Source organism: Sphaerodactylus townsendi, linkage group LG05, assembly GCF_021028975.2.
Source record: "Sphaerodactylus townsendi isolate TG3544 linkage group LG05, MPM_Stown_v2.3, whole genome shotgun sequence".
Lineage (NCBI taxonomy): Eukaryota > Metazoa > Chordata > Lepidosauria > Squamata > Sphaerodactylidae > Sphaerodactylus > Sphaerodactylus townsendi.
In genome coordinates this window covers 113137658-113158614 of record NC_059429.1, presented here as the reverse complement: position 1 = coordinate 113158614, position 20957 = coordinate 113137658, and the positions used below count along the sequence as shown (strand labels likewise).

General features: G+C 43.5%; 1 protein-coding gene across 1 annotated transcript in view; it reads left to right on the top strand.

Moving 5' to 3' along the window:
• Nucleotides 1-20957, top strand: part of PREX1 (phosphatidylinositol-3,4,5-trisphosphate dependent Rac exchange factor 1) — a 266216-nt gene that overhangs the window by 127841 nt on the left and 117418 nt on the right. Inside the window, exon 5 of the mRNA XM_048496371.1 lies at nt 4388-4489. Within this exon, the coding sequence (XP_048352328.1) occupies nt 4388-4489 (102 nt within the window). The remainder of the gene's footprint in view (nt 1-4387; nt 4490-20957) is intronic.

Here is a 20957-nt window from a genome sequence, read left to right as displayed (position 1 = left end):
TTCCCATTTCTTTGCAACAGACTGCCACAATGTAAAACTCCTACTGTATAAACTTTGTGTGAAAGACCACAGATTATTAGTAGAAGTGTTCTTGGGAGTAAACTGTGCTCACATTATTTCCAGATTACCACAGTATCTAAACTCTTAGGACGTCTAGTGAAGCAGGAGAAAATTCCTATTAGAAATGGTGGGGGGGGGGGGGGCATGACTGGCATCTTTGTCATGATGACATTGCTTCTGACTTGACTGAGCAGTGATGTCACCATTCTAGGTTACACTCTAGTATTAAACCACAGAGTTTTGGGCAAATACTAGTGTCCCCACCATGATGATGTCACTTTTGAGTTGCTCTGGAAGTGATATTTTTGAGCCTGAGACATCAGTTGCCCCTCCCCCTGCCCAGAGGTTCCCACCATCCCCATCTCCTGAAGTTACCAGGCCAGTTCCAACCCTACCAGAGAGCCAGATCCTGACATCCTTCTTATCCCAGAGTAAGAGTAATCTAGTCCCATTGTTCTGTTTCCATCAGCAACCAAGGCTTCTGATTCCCCAGGGAACCACATAAAGAGAAGCAGGACACACACAAAACCTAAGAAGGTCCCTGCTGGATCAGACCAATGGTCGGACCAATGACTAATCTAGCTCAGCATACTGTTTCCTGCAATGGCTGACCCAGATGTCCCTGAAGGCCCACTGCAGGGACACAGAGTCCAAAGGCTTCCCTATGGTTGTTCCCCATCATCTGGCATCCAGAAGTATTTTGCTTCTGAACAAGGAAGTCCCATTCAACCATCATGACCAATAGCTAAAGAGAGACATTTGCTCTCTGATTCTCTCTTATCCCCTTGAAGGTAGCAATGAGTTCTACCACCCCTAGTGACTTACCCCAAGCCTACTGTTCTTACATACTTGAATACAGGAAGATGCCTTATATCAGTGGTTCTCAACCTTCCTAATGCCGTGACCCTTTAATACAGTTCCTCATGTTGTAGTGACCCCCAACCCTAACATTTATCCATTTTACAGATGGAGAACACTGATGCAGAGAGTCTTAGGCGGCCCCTGTGAAAGGGTCGTTTGACCCCCAAAGGGGTTGCGACCTACAGGTTGAGAACCGCTGCCTTATATGGAATCATAACCGTGATCCAGTATTGTCTACCTGCACTGGCAGCAGCTCTCCAGGGTATTAGGTAGACATCTTACATATAACTTATTACCTGGTTGTTTCAATGGATGATGCTGTAGATTGAACCAGAACCTTCTGCTTCTACTACTGAGCTAGGCCCCCCTTCCTTCTCTCTTTATGTGTAACTTCTGTTTAATTGTTGTGGCTGCTGGACACTGTGAATCTGTCTGAAATTCTTGAAGAGAGAAGTTATTATGCCATCAATTTTATGCCTCCTCTTGCCACATTAAAAGGCCCTTCAATGCTTGGGCTGAATCCGATGAATGCTGATACCTGTGTTGTTGTTTTTTTAATCAGTTTTGCAGATACATTAATTTAGTTGACAAAAGGAATTGATTTTCCAGCTGGAGGAAATACCTGGTAATAAACAGCTAGGTGTATTACAGCTTGACTTACATGGAATCTTTTATTGGCTGCATGCACTAAAATTAACCCCTGGTATTGTCAGTGTAGCCTTAACCTGGATGGCTCAGGCTAGTTTGATCTTGTCAGCAATCAAAAGCTCAGCAGGGTTGATCCTGGTTAGTGGTTGGATGAAATCCAGAGTCACTATGCAGTGGCAGGAAGTGGCAAACCATTTCTGAAGTCCCTTGCACAGAAAGCCCTATGAGGGGTCACCATCAGTTGACTGTGACTTGACAGCGCTTTGCACATGCACAATGGTAATTTAAAGATAACCACGTTTCCCTCTTTGCACTCAGCTTCTTAAAGAACCTTTATGTTCTTTTTGGTGTAAGAAAGACCTTTGATCAACTGCTGGTTTTTGTATCCTCCACTGGATGGCTTCCATTTGTTTCTCCTTCTTGACAGAAGGCCAAAGGTGCAACTTGATGCTGACCACACCCTGCTCCCATTCAAGTTGGCAAACTGATCCAGGATGCAGATGCCTTAAGAATGTTGCCTCAGAGGAGTTTTTCCCCCCTTCCCTTCCCTTCCTTTTTTTTTAAACACCCAGCCTGATGAAGCAGTCTGGAGAACTTGAAAGCTTGCCCATTATACTGTGTTGTTTTGGTTGGTCCTTTACAAATGGAGTTGGTCTTTTACAAAGTTTAGCTGGGTTCTGTCCCATACTTGCCCATATCATGAAGGCTATTTCAGCACGGGCAGGGAGAATATTTTGCTGAAAATGAAAATCTTCCACCCTCCTCACTATTTTACTTCATGCCCCCCTTTTTTGCCATCCATCCCACTTATGACAATCTTGTAGAATTTTCAAGACAAGAGATGAACAGAAATGATTTGCCATTGCCTCTGCATAAGCAACCCTTGACTTCCTTGCCTCAGAGACTAGGACACGGAGCCTAGGACAACCCTTGCCTCAGAGACTAGAACACGGAGTAATGGATTCAAGGTGCAGGAAAAGAGATTTCACCTAAACATTAGGAAGAACTTCCTGACCATCAGGGCTGTTCAACAGTGGAATTCACTGCCTCAGAGAGTGGTGGAGTCTCCTTCTTTGGAGGTTTTTAAACAGAGGCTGGATGAGCATATGTCGGAAGTGCTTTGATTGTGTGTTCCTGCATTGCAGAGGGTTGGACTTGATGGCCCTTGTGGTCTCTTCCAACTCTATGATTCCATGATTCTATGATCCTTAGTGGTCTCCATCTAAATAATAACCGAGGCTAACCCTGCTGAGTGTCTGAGATCTGGGAAGATTGGGCTAGCCTGGCTATCCAAGTTAGAGCATGGACTACTTTCACACATCATGAAATTTACCCCCAACAGCTTTTTGGTTGGAGGAGAAAGGCCAAATAACTGTTTTGTGACTTGAAAACGATGATTTAATACTGAAAAAGCACCTCATGTAGGATTCTTAAGAGAAGTAATAAGAGTGTGTGCATTGTTCTGGAATGTTCTCTGGGCTTACTCATTAGAGTGGTAGAGATGAAAAGTTATTGATTGATTTAGATATTCTATACCCAGTGTGGCTTAGAACATGATTCTTTCCTCTTCCATTTTATCCTTATGATAACAGATCCAAGGTCATCCAGTGATCTTTATTGCTAAGTGGGGTTTTGAACCAGCATCTGTAGTCCAGCACTGTGCTGTTCTGACTGTTCATGTTTATTACCTCATTAATTCACTGGGCAGGGAAGACTACAGACTGTGTTGTTGTAGTTTGTCACTCTCCTGCCCATCAAATGATTTTTGTGGATGTTGGTGATTGTGGGCTGTATTTCCTTCTGTCATTCCTTCTTCTCACCCTGCCCTCTCCAATCCTATCTCTCATTGTAAAGTCACCATCTGATGAGGTCACATTAGAATAAAAAGGGCTTTTTGTATGAGTGGAATTGGCCGAGGCCCTCCCAGTGTCTGAAACAGAGACCCGTCTTGGAAAATGTGGGAATACTTCAGTTCTGAAAATGGTGCGTTTTAAAGGGCCAGTGTGGGGGCAGGAGAAAATGACAAGAGGACAGAAATGGCTTATGAGTCACACAAAAGCAGTGGAAAATTGGACGGAAGGTGATGTCTGGCAGTTCTGGTTGTAAACATTCTAAAGAATGGGCGCACTGGAAGAAGAAGTTTATGACCGGAGTCTGGTCAGAGCATTTCTGAAAGGAAAAATGATTCAAGCCGCACAGCGTCCTGCCTAGGTGATTATGTCAGAAGTCACTCTGGAAAATTCTCTTGTGAGAACCCAAAGCAGACAAAATGTGGCAGACGAAGGTCTGGAAAAGATCTGTCTGCCATTCTAAACTTAGGTGTTCAGTTTAAATGTAATACAGTATCTCCATTGGGTGGAATGTATGATCAATTTAGCTCCTCGTTTAGAACATTCACATAAGTTCACAAAGGCAGAAGTACATTTTTTGTGTGAGTGCAACTTAGTAATTTGTGTTTCAGAGTAGTATTTGGGGGACCCAGGTCTGAATGTCAACTCAGCCATGAAGTTCACTGGGTGACCTTCCACTCTCTCAGCCTTAGGGCTGTTGCAAGGGCAAACTGGAAGAGTGGAGAACCATTTATGCCACCTTGGGCTCCCTGCAAGAAAACTGATGTGGGCAACCTGGTCTCTTTAGACTTGAATCAGTTACGATCATCTTTTCATTTTCTTCTGTGTAATGAATTGATATTTTCTCAGCTCACTACTTGTATGGGACTTCGAAGATCTCTGTGCATCTGTAAAAATGCCATTTGTTATCTGGGAATGTTTGGAGGCTCTGTGCCGAAGGTAACGTTATTGCTCTTTTCTCATTACAGAGCTGCATGCTTTTGGGAGGGCGGAAGACAACAGACATTCCACTTGAGGGTTATCTGCTAACTCCAATCCAGAGAATTTGCAAGTATCCACTTCTTCTGAAGGTAACACACAAAATGAATTTGTTTTGGTAGTAATGTTCCTTCTTAATCTCTGCCAAATCTCAGGCGTGGCTGTTGCACAGTTCTGTACTTCTATGTGTGAATAACTCTATTTACTATCTCTCGATGTGCAAATATGGTGACAAGCTGAGGCATGCAACTTTGCATACAAGAAGTCTGAGGTTCATATCTTTGGCATCTTAGAACCAGCATGGTACTGTGGTTAAGAGCCTTGTTGAATCAGACCAGTGGTCCATCGAGGCCAGGATCCTGAATGACACAGTGGCCAACCAGTTTCTCCGGAGGTTCGATAACAGCATACAGTGTGAGGCCTTCCTCTCACTTTGCCTACTGGCCCTGGTATTCAGATGTTTATTATTTATGAACTCGGAGTTTCCTTCAGGCACCACGACCAGTGGACAGTGGTAGACCTGTCCTCCATGAATCTGTCTAATCCCCCTTTAAAGCTACCTATACCTGTGGCCATCACTACATTCTCTGGCAGTGTATTACACATTTAATCACTCACTGAGCAAAGAGGTATTTCCAGCCTGAATCTATTGTCCATCAACTTTGTTGGATGTCCTCAAGTTATAGTCTTTGGGAAGAGGGAGAAACATTTCTCTCTGTCCACCATGTCTACCCCTTGCGTGATTTCATAAACTTTTATCATGTCACCCCTTAGTCATCTCTTTTATAAACTGAAAAGCTCCAGACTCTTTGGCTTTTCCTCATAGTATGAAGTACCCCTACCCTTTTAACATGTCTTTTGTCCTTTTCCCAGCTCTGCAGTGTCCTCTTTGAGACAGCGTGACCCAAACTACATAAAGTATCCCAAATGAGACTTAATATGGGTAGATTGCTCAATTACAATTTGTGCAAAGTTACTAAATGCTTTGATGTTTTATTGCAAGCTCACTTGAATACAGGATGTGCGACTGAATACTATAAAGACACCCCAAGGGTAATTAGGATTGTTCTGCTGACTCTTCAGTACATTCTGTGTTGTGACTGCACTTGTTCATGTTTACATAGCAAGAATTCATCTGTATTTTACTCAGAAAATATGTATGTGATGAGGTTGCCAACAAGTATGGAGAAAAATGTCCTCCTGTCCCTTTCATGGAAGCTTGATGCATAGAAATGGGCAGCTGAAGCTTTTCATGGCATGGAGGCAAATAACATCACCTGGCAAATATCCCATCAAAATTAAACCCCTATTAAAGTGGTGGGGCATTTTTCTCTCTCTAAGGGAGTTGGCAACCAAAATATGTAGCCTCTCAAAAGAACCTTGTCTCTTCTGATGCAGAGTCGAGACTTGGTTATTCCTGACATTTGGGGTGAATTTGATTTAGCCGCAGCCTACCTTGAGGTAGTTGGGTCAGGCACTTTTGTGCTTGATCCTGCCTTTTCTCAGCTGTTTCAGTTTGCTGTATCTGTTTGACACCGAGACGGATTGTGATTGGAGAACTGATATAGCAAAGTAGCTGTGATATGGAATGCTTCTGTTCAAACCTAATCAGGTAGCTCATGGTGTACAGGTTGAAGCTATTCCTTGACTCTTAGTTCAAGACCTGCCGTGGGTCCTGATTCTAACAATCTGAGAATGTTCAGTGGCAGAATGCATATGCTTTGCTGATGATCTTAAACTCAGTCCCAGCCATCTTCATGTCATGGGACTGGACAGCAGGCCGTGTTTGGTCAAGGAAGAAAATCACATCAATAAAGCCAAGGAAAGCCTTTTCTGTCACAGGATGACCTGCTGCTATATGAAAACCAGGTTAATTTCTTATTTCAGCAGGAATTTTTTGGCCTTTAAATTTTTTTTTTAATTTAGTAGTGGTTTTATTTGCTTGTAGTTAGGTTATGAAGACTGTCAGAGAAACCAGAGAAAATCCTTGATGAGCCAGTTTGTGCCGCTTTCAGATGTAGCTGGACAAGCCCTATAATGGGGACAGGGGTGCAAGGGAGGCAGGCCATGCCTGATGCCTCTGTGAAGATGTATTGCTTGATAATAATAAGTTAATGAGTAATGACACTTCACGTAGGACAGTGCTGCGGGATGTCCCATTTAACATACCAAGTATATGAGTCACACTGTGACAAATCTAGCCAAAGCCTTGCTTTAAAATGCTGCCTCAGATTTCACAACACACACAACTTAATCCTGCTGTGTATACTGACCCTGGACTAACTGGGAAGTGGGGGGAGGAATTTGGTGTGTCTTCATTCCATGGATTTGCCTTAGGATTATGTATCACACTTGGGGGCTTTCTGAAAGCTTCCAGGATGGGGCAAACAAATCAGAGGAAGCAGGGATTTGATAAATGTGCTCTGTGCGCATTCTTCTGTGGTGTTTACTGTGGTGTTTACACTGCATTCTGTATCCATTGCTTGGTTTGGTTCCATTTGTTTTTGCCAGAGAGTTGAAGCTCCGAATGGAGCAGTCTAAAAAACTGAGATTTTTAAAATTCACCAGTGATTGGTCTTGATCAGATATTTTCATTCTTAGGCAATCATTTGAATCAGAACACAACAATCTTCATTAGGCATTTAAAATAGGCTCTAGAGCGTTACCAGACAATTTATAAAGTACAAATCAAGAGTACATTCAAAACGCAGACAGAAAGACTGTATATAGCAGTATACATTACTTAGAAAGTTCTGTCACTTGTAAAATAAATTTTGCTACTTTTTCCAAGAGCACAACATCTGTATTGTTTAACAGAAGCTCCACAACAGAACTGTCAGAGTCTCTTTCAGATTTGTCTAGCCAGGGCCAGCCTGGGAGAGAAATTCATAATGCCCACATACCTCGGACAGTCGAGCAATCATTTGAATTGTGATGATGAGCTACGGGTAGAGGATGTTGGTTTTGAATGCTTCCCAGTAAAAAAAAAAAATCCCCTTCGTAAAAACCTTAACACCTCTTGGGAACAGATTCCAAGCTTTTACAGCCACACTAATTTATTTTTATTCGTGAGTATTTTGCATTAATGTTGGACAGCAAGAAATTCATGAGACAGATTCTTGTGGTTTGTTCAGGTGTCAGTGTCAAAACCACCCTATCCACTGCAGATGAGCTTACCTATTCCAGAGGACCAGACCCTCCTACCAGTATCACCTCTATTTGATCTGGATTTGGCATCACCCTCAGTTGAAAATTATGTTACCTGCGTTTTTCTATACAGGTCTTGTAAATTTAATTTGACAGAAAAGCTTACTGCATCTGGACTTGGGCAGAGTGTGACCTTGGAAGGTATTTCCTCCATTGTTGAAGCTCCTTTGGGATGTACCACAGGAATCTTACAAAATAAAAGTAATAAAAACAAAACATGGGCAGCCCAGTCAACAGGGCTCTGGTGGCTGGGGACAGAGTCACTGCCATGCCACTGTGCTGCCTCCAGAGTGCAGGGAGGCAGCAAAACATAAAAATCCCCAGCCACCTGTAAAGCCCTCCATAGCCTGAAACGGGGTTATGCCACCCTTTTGGGTGGCATAACTATGAGACATGCTGGGGCATTCCTGGCTACAAAGCCTGGGTGGAAGCTAACTAAACTTGGTTCCACCCCTGGAAATACCCCCCCCCCCCACACACACACACACACTGGCATCTCCTTGAAAACCAGAGTAGCTACGTGGCAGTGCCCACTTCTGGGTTTTTTTATTGATTGATTGATTGATTGATTGATTGATTGATTGATTGATTGATTGATTGATTGATTGATTGATTGTTTCAATTTCTATACCGCCCGATCCCCGAAGGGCTCCGGGCGGTGAACAACAAAATTCAGAGACAAGCAGGAGCAATATCACACATACAATATAAATACATAGGCTCCATCTCATGTCAACAATAAAATAGCTTAAAACCAGCAAAAACAGATTAATACATAAAATAGGTGTCCAACCCCAAATTTAAAACCTACCCCCAGAAGAGGGGGGGGGGGTCGGTAGGCCCCTCAATATGAGGGACCCTGATGTAACAGCCCCGAAAACAAGGGGCAATAGAGAGCAGTAGGGGGCACTTACATCAGCTGACGAGGACACTCCAAAGGCCCGGTGGAACCTTACACGATCTGTCTTACAGGCCCTCGCGGAACTCCCGCACCCAGGAGTCCCGCTTGGGAGAGTCCCTGGACAGCTTCAGAAGGAAAGGGTGTTCCCACCAGGCTGGGGCCAGTGCTGTAATACTGTAAGTCACTGGCCCTTACTCGCGTGCGGGAGGCCAAGCAGCATCATCCGAGGGGCCAGGGGCCACCAGCAGATTGGCCTCTGCTGATGCGCCCAGAGGCCAAGTAAGGAACATATGTGGGTGATCGCTTTTGGTCCCAAAGGTACGAGGGTCCCAGGCCACGCAAGGCCTTAAAGGTCAAAACCCACAACTTGAAGATGATTCGGAATTCAACCGGAAGCCAGTGCAGCTGGCGCAACACAGGCTGGATGTGTTCTCTAAAGGCGCCTCCTGTGAGCAGACGAATGGCACGCGCATGCTGGACTCAGCTTTTAACTTCGAATCAAGCGCAGGAAGGCCCGCGTAAAGCCCGAGTTACAATAGTCCAGCCTGGAGGTGACGTTGCATGGATCCACGGTGGCCAGGTCTGCTTGGGAGGAAGGAAGGGGCTGGCAGCCGCGGGCCTGTGCGGAGATGGAGAAAAAATGCACAGTCGAGGGTTGTAAGGGCCACCTGGGTCTCCATTGAAAGAGAGCCCGAATCCCAGGTGGATTTTGGGCCCAGACTCTTGAAAGCAGGAGGAGGTCGGCGCCAATGAGACCCCCTCCCACACCGGCGGCTGGAAATCCCCAACCTCTCCTTCGCGGCCTAGCCAGAGGATCTCCGTCTTCGATGGATTCAGTTGCAGCCTGCTCTGCTTCAACCAACCAGCTACCGCCTCCAAACAATGCTGGAGAGCCGCAGGGGCGGCAACTGCTCCCCCCTCCATCAACAGAATTTTGCCACAGTGGGGCTCCTGGATGCCGGTGTCTTTGCCCTCTTGACCATTGGGGGTGCCCCTTATGCCTGTAGGGGGGAGGGCAAAGTCACTGATACAGTCCTTCATCACTCCCTGACACTGTTCCCCCCTCAGATTGGACTTCAACAGATATTAATTAAAATTCAACATGAATACCCACCCCCAGCCTAGGATGAAAGCATATGTCATAAAAACAGACCACTGACAGCTGAAAATAACAGTTTCTAGACTAAAACTCTGTAAAGAAAATCACACTTGGATGAACAGAAATGTTTTAGCCCAGCACCTAAAATAATTCAGTGTAGATGCCTAGTGAGCCTCGAGGGGAAGGACATTCCACAAGCAAGGGGCCACTGTTGAAAAGGCCCTGCCTCTGATTACTACCCACTTCACCTCTGAAGGTGTGGGGGCACAAAGAACAGAGTCTGGCAGGCAGGTCTTAACTGGCTGGCTGGACAACATGGCAGGAGGCAGTCCTTCCGTATTAGCTGCATGTCTTATTTTGTTCCTGTTGTGTTGTTTCAAGTTACGCAAATCTGCCCGGTGTCTCAATGAGAAAGGCAGAGTATACATTAATTAAGCAAATAAACAAGTGGCGAAGTAGTGATTTGAACCTGGACCTCTCTGGTCCTAGTCCAACATGCTAACCATTATTCTACTCTGTCTTGATTTGAGGATATGTGGCTTATAAAAACAACACCAACACCTCGTCGACAGGGCTGCATTTTAATGAGCTCAATGGTGAGGCAGCTGTTGTGTGATTCAAGCCCCAGCGGAGCCTGAAATAGCCATTTCTCCTAAGAAGGGGCAGCTTGTATGAGCAAAAGGAAGACTTGGAGGGGGGAGCACAGATTCCTGCCTTAATAACACCCTTTGGGTGGGGATTAGCAGGGCTTTCTTCTGTTTTCTTGAACTTTACTTTAATAGTCGGGTGTAGGCCATAATAACCACGCCCTAGGAGTCAACTTGATTGACAGCTGTGCCGATGGGGGGGGGGGGATCAAGGCCGCATGCTGTGATATTTTTTTCTCTGTCCAGGATTTTGTGGGCACTATTCAACTCCATTTCAAGGCCATTCTTTTGGTGGCCATGCCTTGCAGCAGTAGGAGCCACTTTAAAAAAATGCAGCTGATAATTATAAACTACATCCTGGGCTGGGAGATTCTTGAGCTCCCAGGAAGGGATAACCTGGAGGCAGAAACTGAACTGCCAGACTTTGAATCCATTTGAAAGGTAATGCTAAACAGGGTGGCATTTGCAAGCTGTAATGATTGTAGGTGTCAGAATTGAGAAATGGGTAGGAGTACAGATAACAAGTGTGACGGAAATCTGACAAGGTGCCCTTTATCCCCCCCTGGAGTGATTTAAAGAGACAGGATGCCGCTAATTAGTTAGAGGTTAAGGTGCTAAAAAAAGGTAGTCTTCTCAACTCTAGATTTATAGCTGTGTGAGCTCAGAGCCCTGCAGGAAAATTAAAGCGAGTCTATTTTTGATTCGTAACAATAGTTTTTCAGCCCACGATAATTCTGGCTGTTAATTTGTTGTGCAAAAATAGCAGAAAAAAATAGCTTTAAACAAGATCTATTTGTTTCTTTGGTCATAGTTCCTGTATGAATCTTGGGACACACCTGGATATCTCCACTGATTATAGGCTATTTGCCCACCAAGGCTAATTTTATTTCTCTCCCTCTCTTGCTGTAACCCCAAAGTGTCTCCTGCTAATGGAGAAGAGGGGGTTTCTCTTATTCTGGGGTAGTGATTCCCTGATCTCCAGGAGTAAGCATGGGAGGCTGGTGGTGGTCAAGAAAGTCATGTTTTGTGGCCAGAAATCCTGTGGAAATGTTCCTGCGGATCTAAGCCAGGTTCCTATAGTATGAATTCAGGGCCTGTGCTTAGTGAGCAATCTTAAGCATGCCTATTGTAAGGCTGAACACCCTCAAACTAAGTCGACTTTACTAAAAGGAACGAACTTTATTGAATTGTATCGCCCTAGCTACAGGGTGCTGAAACTGAGGGTTCTTGCCAGTGGGAGGTCCTTGTACAGTGGGTGGTTCTTAACGATGGCAGGAATGGGAGTTGTTGGGGAAAACGAAACTGAAACTTACTGGAAGTACAGAGGTTGGGACCTGGTCCTGACACCTATCCAAATTGTACTCGGGTCTGTTCAATGGGACCTACTCCCAGGAAAGCATTCTTAGAATTGCAGTGTTAGCCAAATGCGTTAGTAAGTGGCTAGCATTTTTCAGTTCACCACCAGTTCACATTTTCAGCCATCACTTCAGTTGGTGGCTAGCATTTTTCAATATTCTCCCATAGTAAGGAAAAGAAAAACTATGAATATATTACACTGCCGTGTCAAGAAAAAAAAAGTTAAGCAGAGTTCTTCTTGATGTGTTCCACAACTGCTCCACCTGAGTGTGCCAGTCTTATTGGCAGATAGCAGTAATGTTATCAGCATTTATAGTTTGTGTACCCACAAACCACTTAACATAGCAGAATTGCTTCTAGGCCAGTGATGGTGAACCTTTTTGAGACCGAATGTCCAAATTGCAACCCAAACCCCACTTATTTATCGCAAAGAGCCAACCCGGCAATTTAACCTGAATGCTGAGGTTTTAGTTTAGAAAAAAACTGGTTGGCTCCCTCTTCCTCTGCCCCACCTGCTCGAGCAGGGGCTAGCCTGCTCTAGCCATCAAGTGCTGCACGCACCGCTCTGTGCCTCTCTAGCATCTCTGCCTCCTCTGTGCCTCCCCCCGCCCCACGGCAGCAGCCACCTGGAGCATAGGCATCAGGCCTGCCACCCGGGACCTCCCTGCTCACCACGGTGCGCGCACGTCGTACTCAGTGGCCCAGGCCAACCTAGGTGTGTGTGTGTGTGGGTGATTTTTCACCCGCACATGATGAACGTTGTGTGTGCATGCCCACAGTGAGGGCTCCGAGTGCCATCTCTGGCACCCGTGCCAAAGGTTCGCCATCACTGTTCTAGGCCAACTTCCCCACTATATATTAGCACAGCAGCTTACAAATCCACTTTTATTCACATGCTGTTGGGAATCAAGCCCAAAGCCATTGTTGGGTCAATGGCAGCCACTGACATAGCCACTGACCCAGCGCCCCATTGTTTCCATTTTCTGGGCATCTCAAATAAGGATGTGCTGCTCAAGGAGGTGTCTGTGGCTCTCCCCAGGGCAGAATACTCTCTGATGCAGCTGCTTGGACGGTTTAGGAGCCTCAGTATCTGCACTGCTCTCCACTGGGACTTTTGCCAAGGAAGGGAATGCCACTGAACTTTTTTTAAAAAAGGCGGATGGATTATTGTATATACTCATGTATAAGTCGACCCTCATATAAGTCGGGGCACCTAATTTTACCACAAAAAACTAGGAAAACTTATTGACTCGTGTATAAGTCGAGGGTGGGAAATGCTGCAGCTACTGGTAAATTTCAAAAATAAAAATAGATACCAATAAAATTACATTAATTGAGGCATCAGTAGGTTAAATGTTTTTGGATATTTATTTCAATAAAAACAGTAAACTAGCTCTGTAAGTGGAAAAGAGGGTCAACAAAAACAATATGGTCTCAACAATAACTTTAAAAGTACAAAAACTTTAGCTCAACCAGCAACCAAGCTAAAACACAAGAGTTAAAATCCTTCAAAACTGGATTTTTGGTCAGGGAAGGAATGTTTATGTTAGCAGTACCAACATTTCAGAGTATCTTTAGGATACCCGCCTGATGATACCACCCAGGTTTGGTGAAGTTTGGCTCAGAGGGTCCAAAGTTATGGACCCTCAAAATGTAGCCCCATCTACTATTAGCTCCCAATGGAAACAATGGGGGATGGGGACACCCCCTTTGAGGGTCCATAACTTTGGACTCCCTGAACCAAACTTTACCAAACTTGGGTGGTATCATCAGGAGAGTCTCTTGAAAAATCCCGAAAATGTTTGTGCTACTAGCCTAAAAACTGTGCCCCCTGGCGGCCGACAAAGTAAAAACCCTAAAATATTTTTTAAAATACACCTGACTTGCATATAAGTTGAAGGGGCTTTTTCAGCACAAAAAAATGTGCTGAAAAATTCGACTTATATGTGAGTATATACAGTAAGTGGTTGATTTTGCCCACCTTGCAAATTCCAGAATTCTGTTTGTGTGCATGTTTGGATAAGGTTATACACCATGCTTTATCAGCGTGCTGGTTAATAGCATGATTTGTATAAGCCAAATTCAAGAGATCACTGTGAAACAGAGTGATTATTATTGTTACCCTAATGCACGTTGGATATGGAGAGAAGCTGTTTTCCTGATGGCTAATTAAGGTTGCTTCCAGTGGTATCAGCAGAAGCCGTCTCCTAGTATATTTCAGGGAAATGACCCATTGGGATATTCCAGCATCAAGGGTACATATCAAATTACTTTCTACATGTGTTTTTTGACAGTGGTGTAGCGCCAACGGGACGGGGGGGCGCCCTGGTTGGGCTGTAGCTGGGGCATTCCGGGGCGGGGGTGGGCAGTGCTGTGGCAAGGGGCGCAGGGCTTGCGCCTCAGGCACAGTTTCCCCTTGCTCTGCCCCTGGTTTTTGAGGATGTAGAAGCTGCTCTCAGTGAGTGCCTGCCTGAACTAGGATATATTTGTTTAAGCCCTGTTCAGGTATGTTTCCGGAGTCATTTTTTTCTGCATTAATTGTGCTGTTCGAAATCCTGTTGAGCTCATGAATGTGAAACAGGAAATGAGATTGATTTGTGCAATCTCTCTTTCACGATTAGTCCTAGATTGTCAGTGAGTTTGTTTTGCAGTAGTACGCTGTGTTTTATTATGTGAAGTAGCGAGCAGAGTGAACATTATGTTATGCAAATTATGTGATATGCTCTCCAAGGGGAGCGTACTGAAAGGCAGGGAGGAGGTTTTATGTGAATGGTTATAATTTTCAGCAGCAAAAATATGTGCTCTGCTCTAATACAAAAATGAAGACAATAAATCCGGTGTTGAGGAAGGCACAGAGGGTGGTGGCTGTGCAGAGAGATGAAAACAAGGCACACTTCTGTTGAACAACATCCTCTCTTCCAGGAAATTAGAATGCTGTGCTAGTTTTTGAAGCCTTTCTTTCTTTCTTTCTTTCTTTCTTTCTTTCTTTCTTTCTTTCTTTCTTTCTTTCTTTCTTTCTTTCTTTCTTTCTTTCTTTCTTTCTTTCTTTCTTTCTTTCTTTCTTTCTTTCTTTCTTTCTTTCTTTCTTTCTTTCTTTCTTTCTTTCTTTCTTTCTTTCTTTCTTTCTTCATCTGTGTTTTGAGGACTAGGAAGCCTGTGGAAAAACTTACAGTCAAAAGTAGTTTGGCACTTACTGCTGTTCTCTCCATTCAGAAACAATTTATACAGTTCAGGGTGTACTCTTTTCCTGCTTCCAGATCTCCCTTTCTTATGCAGTTACATTTGTATAATGTTAATCTTAAACAAGTACACTTTCCCCTTATAGGACAATAAAATTGTCTTTTGTTTTAAAAATTGGTTTTCCTTCATGGTAAATACAGGACGGGCAAGGTTAACCTGGGTTTTTTTACCGGGGAAGGTAGAGTGCGTGCTTCAGAAGCCCCATCACAATTTACCTCAGGTTTGGCTAGCTGTAAATAGTGATAGGCGCTGAATGACCAGTGTGTACATAGTTTTAATTTAATTTTAAAAATTTTTATTTGATTTAATACCCCGCCCTCCCCATCCTAACCCTGGCTCAGGGCAGCTTAATATATGCGGTTCAACAGGAATCATAATAATTATGATGAATAATAATCATCTGTAAAACTGAGCTGTTCCACCGGACCTTTGGGGAGGCTAGCTGTGGATTGTCCGCCCCCTCCTGATGCCCCATGTACCATCTAGACATACCATCTGCGGCAATCTGCTGGTTCCCTCCCAAGGGGGTGTGGAATAGGGAGTCTGAGATTCGCACGCCTCTTTTGAAATATGGGCTTTTGCGTGTTATGATGTTGCTACTGTTTTAATGGATTTTAATGCACCTTTGATTTTTAGTGTTACATTATGTTATATTGTTTGTTGTTGGTTTTATTGTGCACTGCCCTGAGCCCTTCAGGGGTAGGGCGGTCTATTAAATTTAATTATTATTATTATTATTATTATTATTATTATTATTATTATTATTAATAATAATAATAATAATAATAATAATAATAATAATAATAATAATAATAATAATAATAATAAATGTGGTTCAACATCAATAATTTAAATATTTAATAATTAAAACATTTCATATACATTTCCCTGATGGTGATTTAGATCGAGATCATTTGGCCACATTTTGTCCTCTTCTGCAAGTGTGTTTGGTTGTGTGAGGGGAGGTGTAGTGTGAACCGCAGTCCTCAGTCAATCCCAAAATAACATATATGTCACCATCAAGAAGATAGAGACACTGTACAGAGTGGGGAATTTTCCCACCCAAAATGTATTAGTGCTTGCTACTGACACTCCAACTCACCACCATCACCACAAAACAAAAAGCAGAAAACACACATCCCTGGCAGATTCTAAATCCACTGGGCTGGTTCATTCATTCTGGAGCCATGTAATGAGAGCCAAGGTCCTAAAGCCCTCTGATTCTTGCCCAAAGGCTTCTGTCTCTGGTCTTTACCTGTGGTTTTATCTCTGCAGATAGAAAGGGTACAGAGTTGACAGCCTTGTTCCCAGGTTCCCCTACTTGGCGGAATATAGTATCTCCAGTAGTTCCCATCTTTTTGTTTTGAAACACCCCCACCACCCAGTACATTAAAGGTAAGAAATGTACTTTCACCTCCGCCTCTAGAATAAATCAGCTCTTCTGAATGTACATATTCTCCGCTTGTTAGGATTTTCTACACAAGTCAGTAGTGCAGGTGAGGTGTCAGTCATGACAACTTTTCTAGCTTCTTAAATATTCTTCAAGATTGCAGAACTTCCTATGACTGAGATTTGTAGACTTTCTGTTCATGAGTTACTTTGCTCCCACACAAAGAAAATAACCACGAATAAAGAAAGTGGTATAAGACAAATCCTGATCTGGTCCCAAGAGTATAAAATGAGTTCAGTTTTGCTCTGTGGGACCACTTCCTGGGGCCTTTTTCACTTGTACGTTGTCAAAAGGGGAAACAGAAGTTTCTTCCTTTTGATGGTAACTGATGATATGTTGCAGCAGTGGTATCTTAACCAGAGGACTATATGAAGCTGCCTTATAGTGAGTTGGACCTTTGGGTGTCCAAAAAGGTACTGTCTACTCTAGCTGGCAGTGGCTCTCCAAGCTTTGAAACATAGGTCTTGCACATCACTGACTATTTGATTCTTTAAGGGGAGATGGCATGGATTGAAACTTTGACCTTCTGCCTGTGAAGCCAGTTGTCTTCTACTGGACCACAATCCCTCCAATGTGCTCTTTCAACATTATCTACCATCTCAGAGTGTGCTGCTGTTGTGGATATTTTTTAACTAGGGAATCAAACCCCAGTTTAGCCTCAAGAACTTTCATCATGGGGTTGCCCTTTCTATAGACTTTACTTTGTAAAAAAAAAGCAGAATTAGGTTGGAGAGACAATAGACCAGTGGACCTTGGCCAGACAAGATAAAAGAGTTCTTGTTTTTACAGAAAAATCAAAGGGTGTTTGTATTTTGTAAAATAACACAAGCTTTTTGAAAATGATAAATTCTTTTCATTATGGAAAGGTGTCGTCGGCCTAGGTAAGAATGAAGAAAACTTCAGATTTTAAAGTTTCCTGCTTTAGACATAAGTGGAAGTTTGTAGGTTTCAAAGGGGGGTGTGTGTTTGACTTGAATGCTATACTGCACCTTGTGTGACCTCTCTGGGGTATACGTAGACAGAGAGGAAGAGCATTTGTCTGCACAGTCAAGCCCAGGACCAAAAGAGGAAATTGGATCTGCCTTTGTAATTGCCATTGGATCTGCCTTTGTAATTGTCGGCTGAGAGTTCAGCACCAAGGTGGAAGCTAGGCAACCTAGGTTGTTTGGGGCACAACCTGTTCTAGTTAAGCACCAGTCGCCCTGCTCCCTTAATGGATATTCCTGTCTGTCAGCACAGAGCATTTCTCCCATATCTGGGGAAGAACATCCATTGCAAATCACAGACGCTATTCCCTTCCTACTTCCCTTTCTGGAAGGAAACATTTGTGGCTGATAGTTTCGCTAAATGGCTCCTTTTGAAATCAATTCACAAGCAAGAACAGTGACAAAAGGAGAAAAAGAAAAGAACTGGAGGTGCGACGGGGGAAGGAACTGATTGTGTAACTGATTTTATATTGTGACCTGCCCCGAACCCTGCGGGGATAGTGCTGGATACAAATCCAGTGAGCAGAAGTGGCATAGTGGCTAAGAGCAGTGGCTAAGAGCAGGTGCACTCTGATCTGGATTTGATTCCCAGCTCTGCCACTTGAGTTGTGGAGGCTTATCTGGGGAATTCAGATTAGCCTGTGCACTCCCACACATGCCAGCTGGGTGACCTTGGGGTAGTCACAGCTTCTCGGAGCTCTCTCAGCCCCACCTACCTCACAGGGTGTTTGTTGTGAGGGGGGAAGGGCAACCAGATTGTCAGCCCCTTTGAGTCTCCTACAGGAGAGAAAGGGGTGATATAAATCCAAACTCCTCCTCCCCCCCCTCCTCCTCCTCCTCCTCCTCCTCCTCCTCCTCCTCCTCCTCCTTCTTCTTCTTCTTCTTCTTCTTCTTCTTCTTCTTCTTCTTCTTCTTCTTCTTCTTCTTCTTCTTCTTCTTCTTCTTCTTCTTCTTCTTCAGTAAACAAACAAATGAACTTAAAAAATGATGTTGAATCTGCAAATGTTTGGCTTTGCAAAGGATTAAAGCAACAATGTTGAATTTGCAAAAATCAGTCCTGGTCCTAGAAAGATGTGTATTTACATTTAGTCATGATCCTATTGCCAGTCATGTGAGCCTGTGAGGCCATGAGAAGAGAGTATAAAGGACCAGAGCACCAGTGCTTGCTGGTCCCTTGAAAACACGCTGAGCTGGCTCAGTATTTCAGATGCTCAGGGTCTCTCCCGGTTTCCTTTGGTTTGGAGTAAGCCATTTACATCATTGGAGGCTGTCACAGGAAACTGAAGAAGCTGCAGGCACCCACAGTGCCTGAGCCCAGTTGCACCGTGAACTTCCTTCCTCTGTTCTCCACGGCCGAGACCATTAAAGAGAGTGGCAGCATCAACCCAGCATTTTTCCATCCAGGCTGTTCTCGGTGCCAATGGCTTATGATGTAATTGCATGCATGAGCTTGGATCCTATGACTGTATTCCCCATGCACTGGTTTGCTGTGACTGCAGAAGAAACTTCCTCAGCTGCTACCATTTGTATTTCAATGAGCCCTTGAGCGAGCAGAAGTGTTCTCTGCGGGAGGGCTGTCTAGCATGCAGGGATCACAGTCAAAGGATCCAAGTTGCAGATGTTGCCACAGTTGCAGTCTTCTTCTTTGTCATCATCATCTTTTTTAAAAAGTGAAAATTACTTAGCACTTGTGTTGAAAAGCAGGCTCGATATAAATATAATTTTAATTTTTTTAAAAGCCTACTTCTGACATTGCAGCTTTTTTATGGTCCAAGCAAAGAATACCACTCAGTGTGAGATTAAACAGATGAGGAAGGCTGAACAGATTTTGAAGGTCAGACGAGAGAGCACACTTAGCTCTCAAGTTCATGTTGTCAAGTGGACTCCTTTGTAGCTGCAGATAAAATGAACATTTTGGTTGGATTTACCAAAAGACTTTCTTGCAGAAGTGTGAAAAAACCTTATGCTAGCGTTTTGTGCTAAGTTAAACATAGCACTATCCAGAATTATTTTTTTCTGCTTCTTTAAGACACTGCAAGGAGGGAAATGCCATGGGTTGCATAAGATTTTGTTCTGGAAAAGCTGCAATAAGTGTACAGTGGAACCTCGGTTTTCATTGCCTTCGGTTTTCATCGGTTTCAGTTTTCATCGATTTTTTCAGTGAAACATTTGTCTCGGTTTTTCATCGATTTGCCTCGGTTTTCATCAATTTGCAGTCAGGTGCAGGGGTTTGTGGAGAAAAATCACCCGGACAAAGCTGTTGCAGGCCGTGTCTGCAACTTGTTTAATAACAACGTCTTGCCCCATTTCAGATAAATCTTAAAGAGGCGTCAGAAACAGACCTCTTTGGACAGCTTTCTGGTGTGACATTGGTCCACTGGCTGTGAAGCTGGTCCTAGTGTTATTGTTTGTTACTGTTTTCAGCATTAAAACACTATGTTTATTCACCAAAAATGTGTTTTTAGCATGTTTTTTGGAGTGCCTAGAACGGATTAATTGGATTTACTTTGATTCCTATGGAAAAGTTTACCCCGGATTTTTACCATCGGGTTTGAGGGTTTTCAATTCGGCGATTCTTTTTGGACGGATTACCAACGAAAACTGAGGTTCCACTTTATTTAGTTTTCCACTTGCTGACAGGGCTGCTGCCACATATGTAGGACAGTGGTTGTCAAATTTCCAGGCCTGGGATCCACTGAGTATAGGACCGATTGTGCCTGGCAGTCTGAAGAATAAATGAATATATGTACTTCTCCAATATGTATTCAGGTTGTAGAATCAGCATTTTCTTGGGGCAAACCTGATAAACTTGGCTCAGAATCTGAATTCCTTTTATTTTTAGGCAGATTTGTTCCCTCAGAGAATACACTGATCTGGTTACCTCTTAGTTACTTGCTAACTCTGTAATGCTAGTTCACCAATCACATCTAAAGTCCTTCTCTGGAAATGTGGAATGAGGCAGCTGCACAGTGATTTTGCCATTTGGTCACAGAGCTATAAGCTATCAAAGCTAAATTTGAAAAGCAATAGCAGTATTGGAAGAATGTGAAACATTCCAGACAGGCTAAAAATGTTATATTTTAAACATCCTATTCTGTACCAAGAGGAAAGAAAGACGTTTAGTAGGACCTTATTGAAAGGATTTTTTTTTTAATTCAGAAGTGTCTGGTCATAAAATATTGTTGGTCTGAAAAAATGATTAATTCTGGGTTGAAGCTGCCAAATTCTTTGCCAGAACTTTGTCATTGTTGATTATTGTCAGTTGCCAAAGACTTTCCATGAGTTGATTTCCAGCAAGGCAAGCTTAGGTTGGCTGCTGTGATCTGAACCACTTGAACTATTCTGGCTCATCAAGTCTTCAATTGCAGCTGATTATTTCCTTTTAATTATTATTAGTGGAACTCACTGATGTTGGAAATAATGGTAGAGAGATTAATCTGGAATAGAGTAATGGAGCTGTCCTCAACCAACATGGCTAGTTCCAACTTTTGGGGAGACCCTGAGCAGACATTGGCCATCCCCCCTTCTCTGCTCTTTACCAAGTCCATTGCTCACACATTCCACCCCACCTGCCTGTGTTCTTCCCCTGCCTGGATGTATGCTTTCTCTAGTGGTGTTGAGCAGCATTTGGAACGAGGACATAAAGCTAATACCTCATGAGTGGGTAGAGAAGA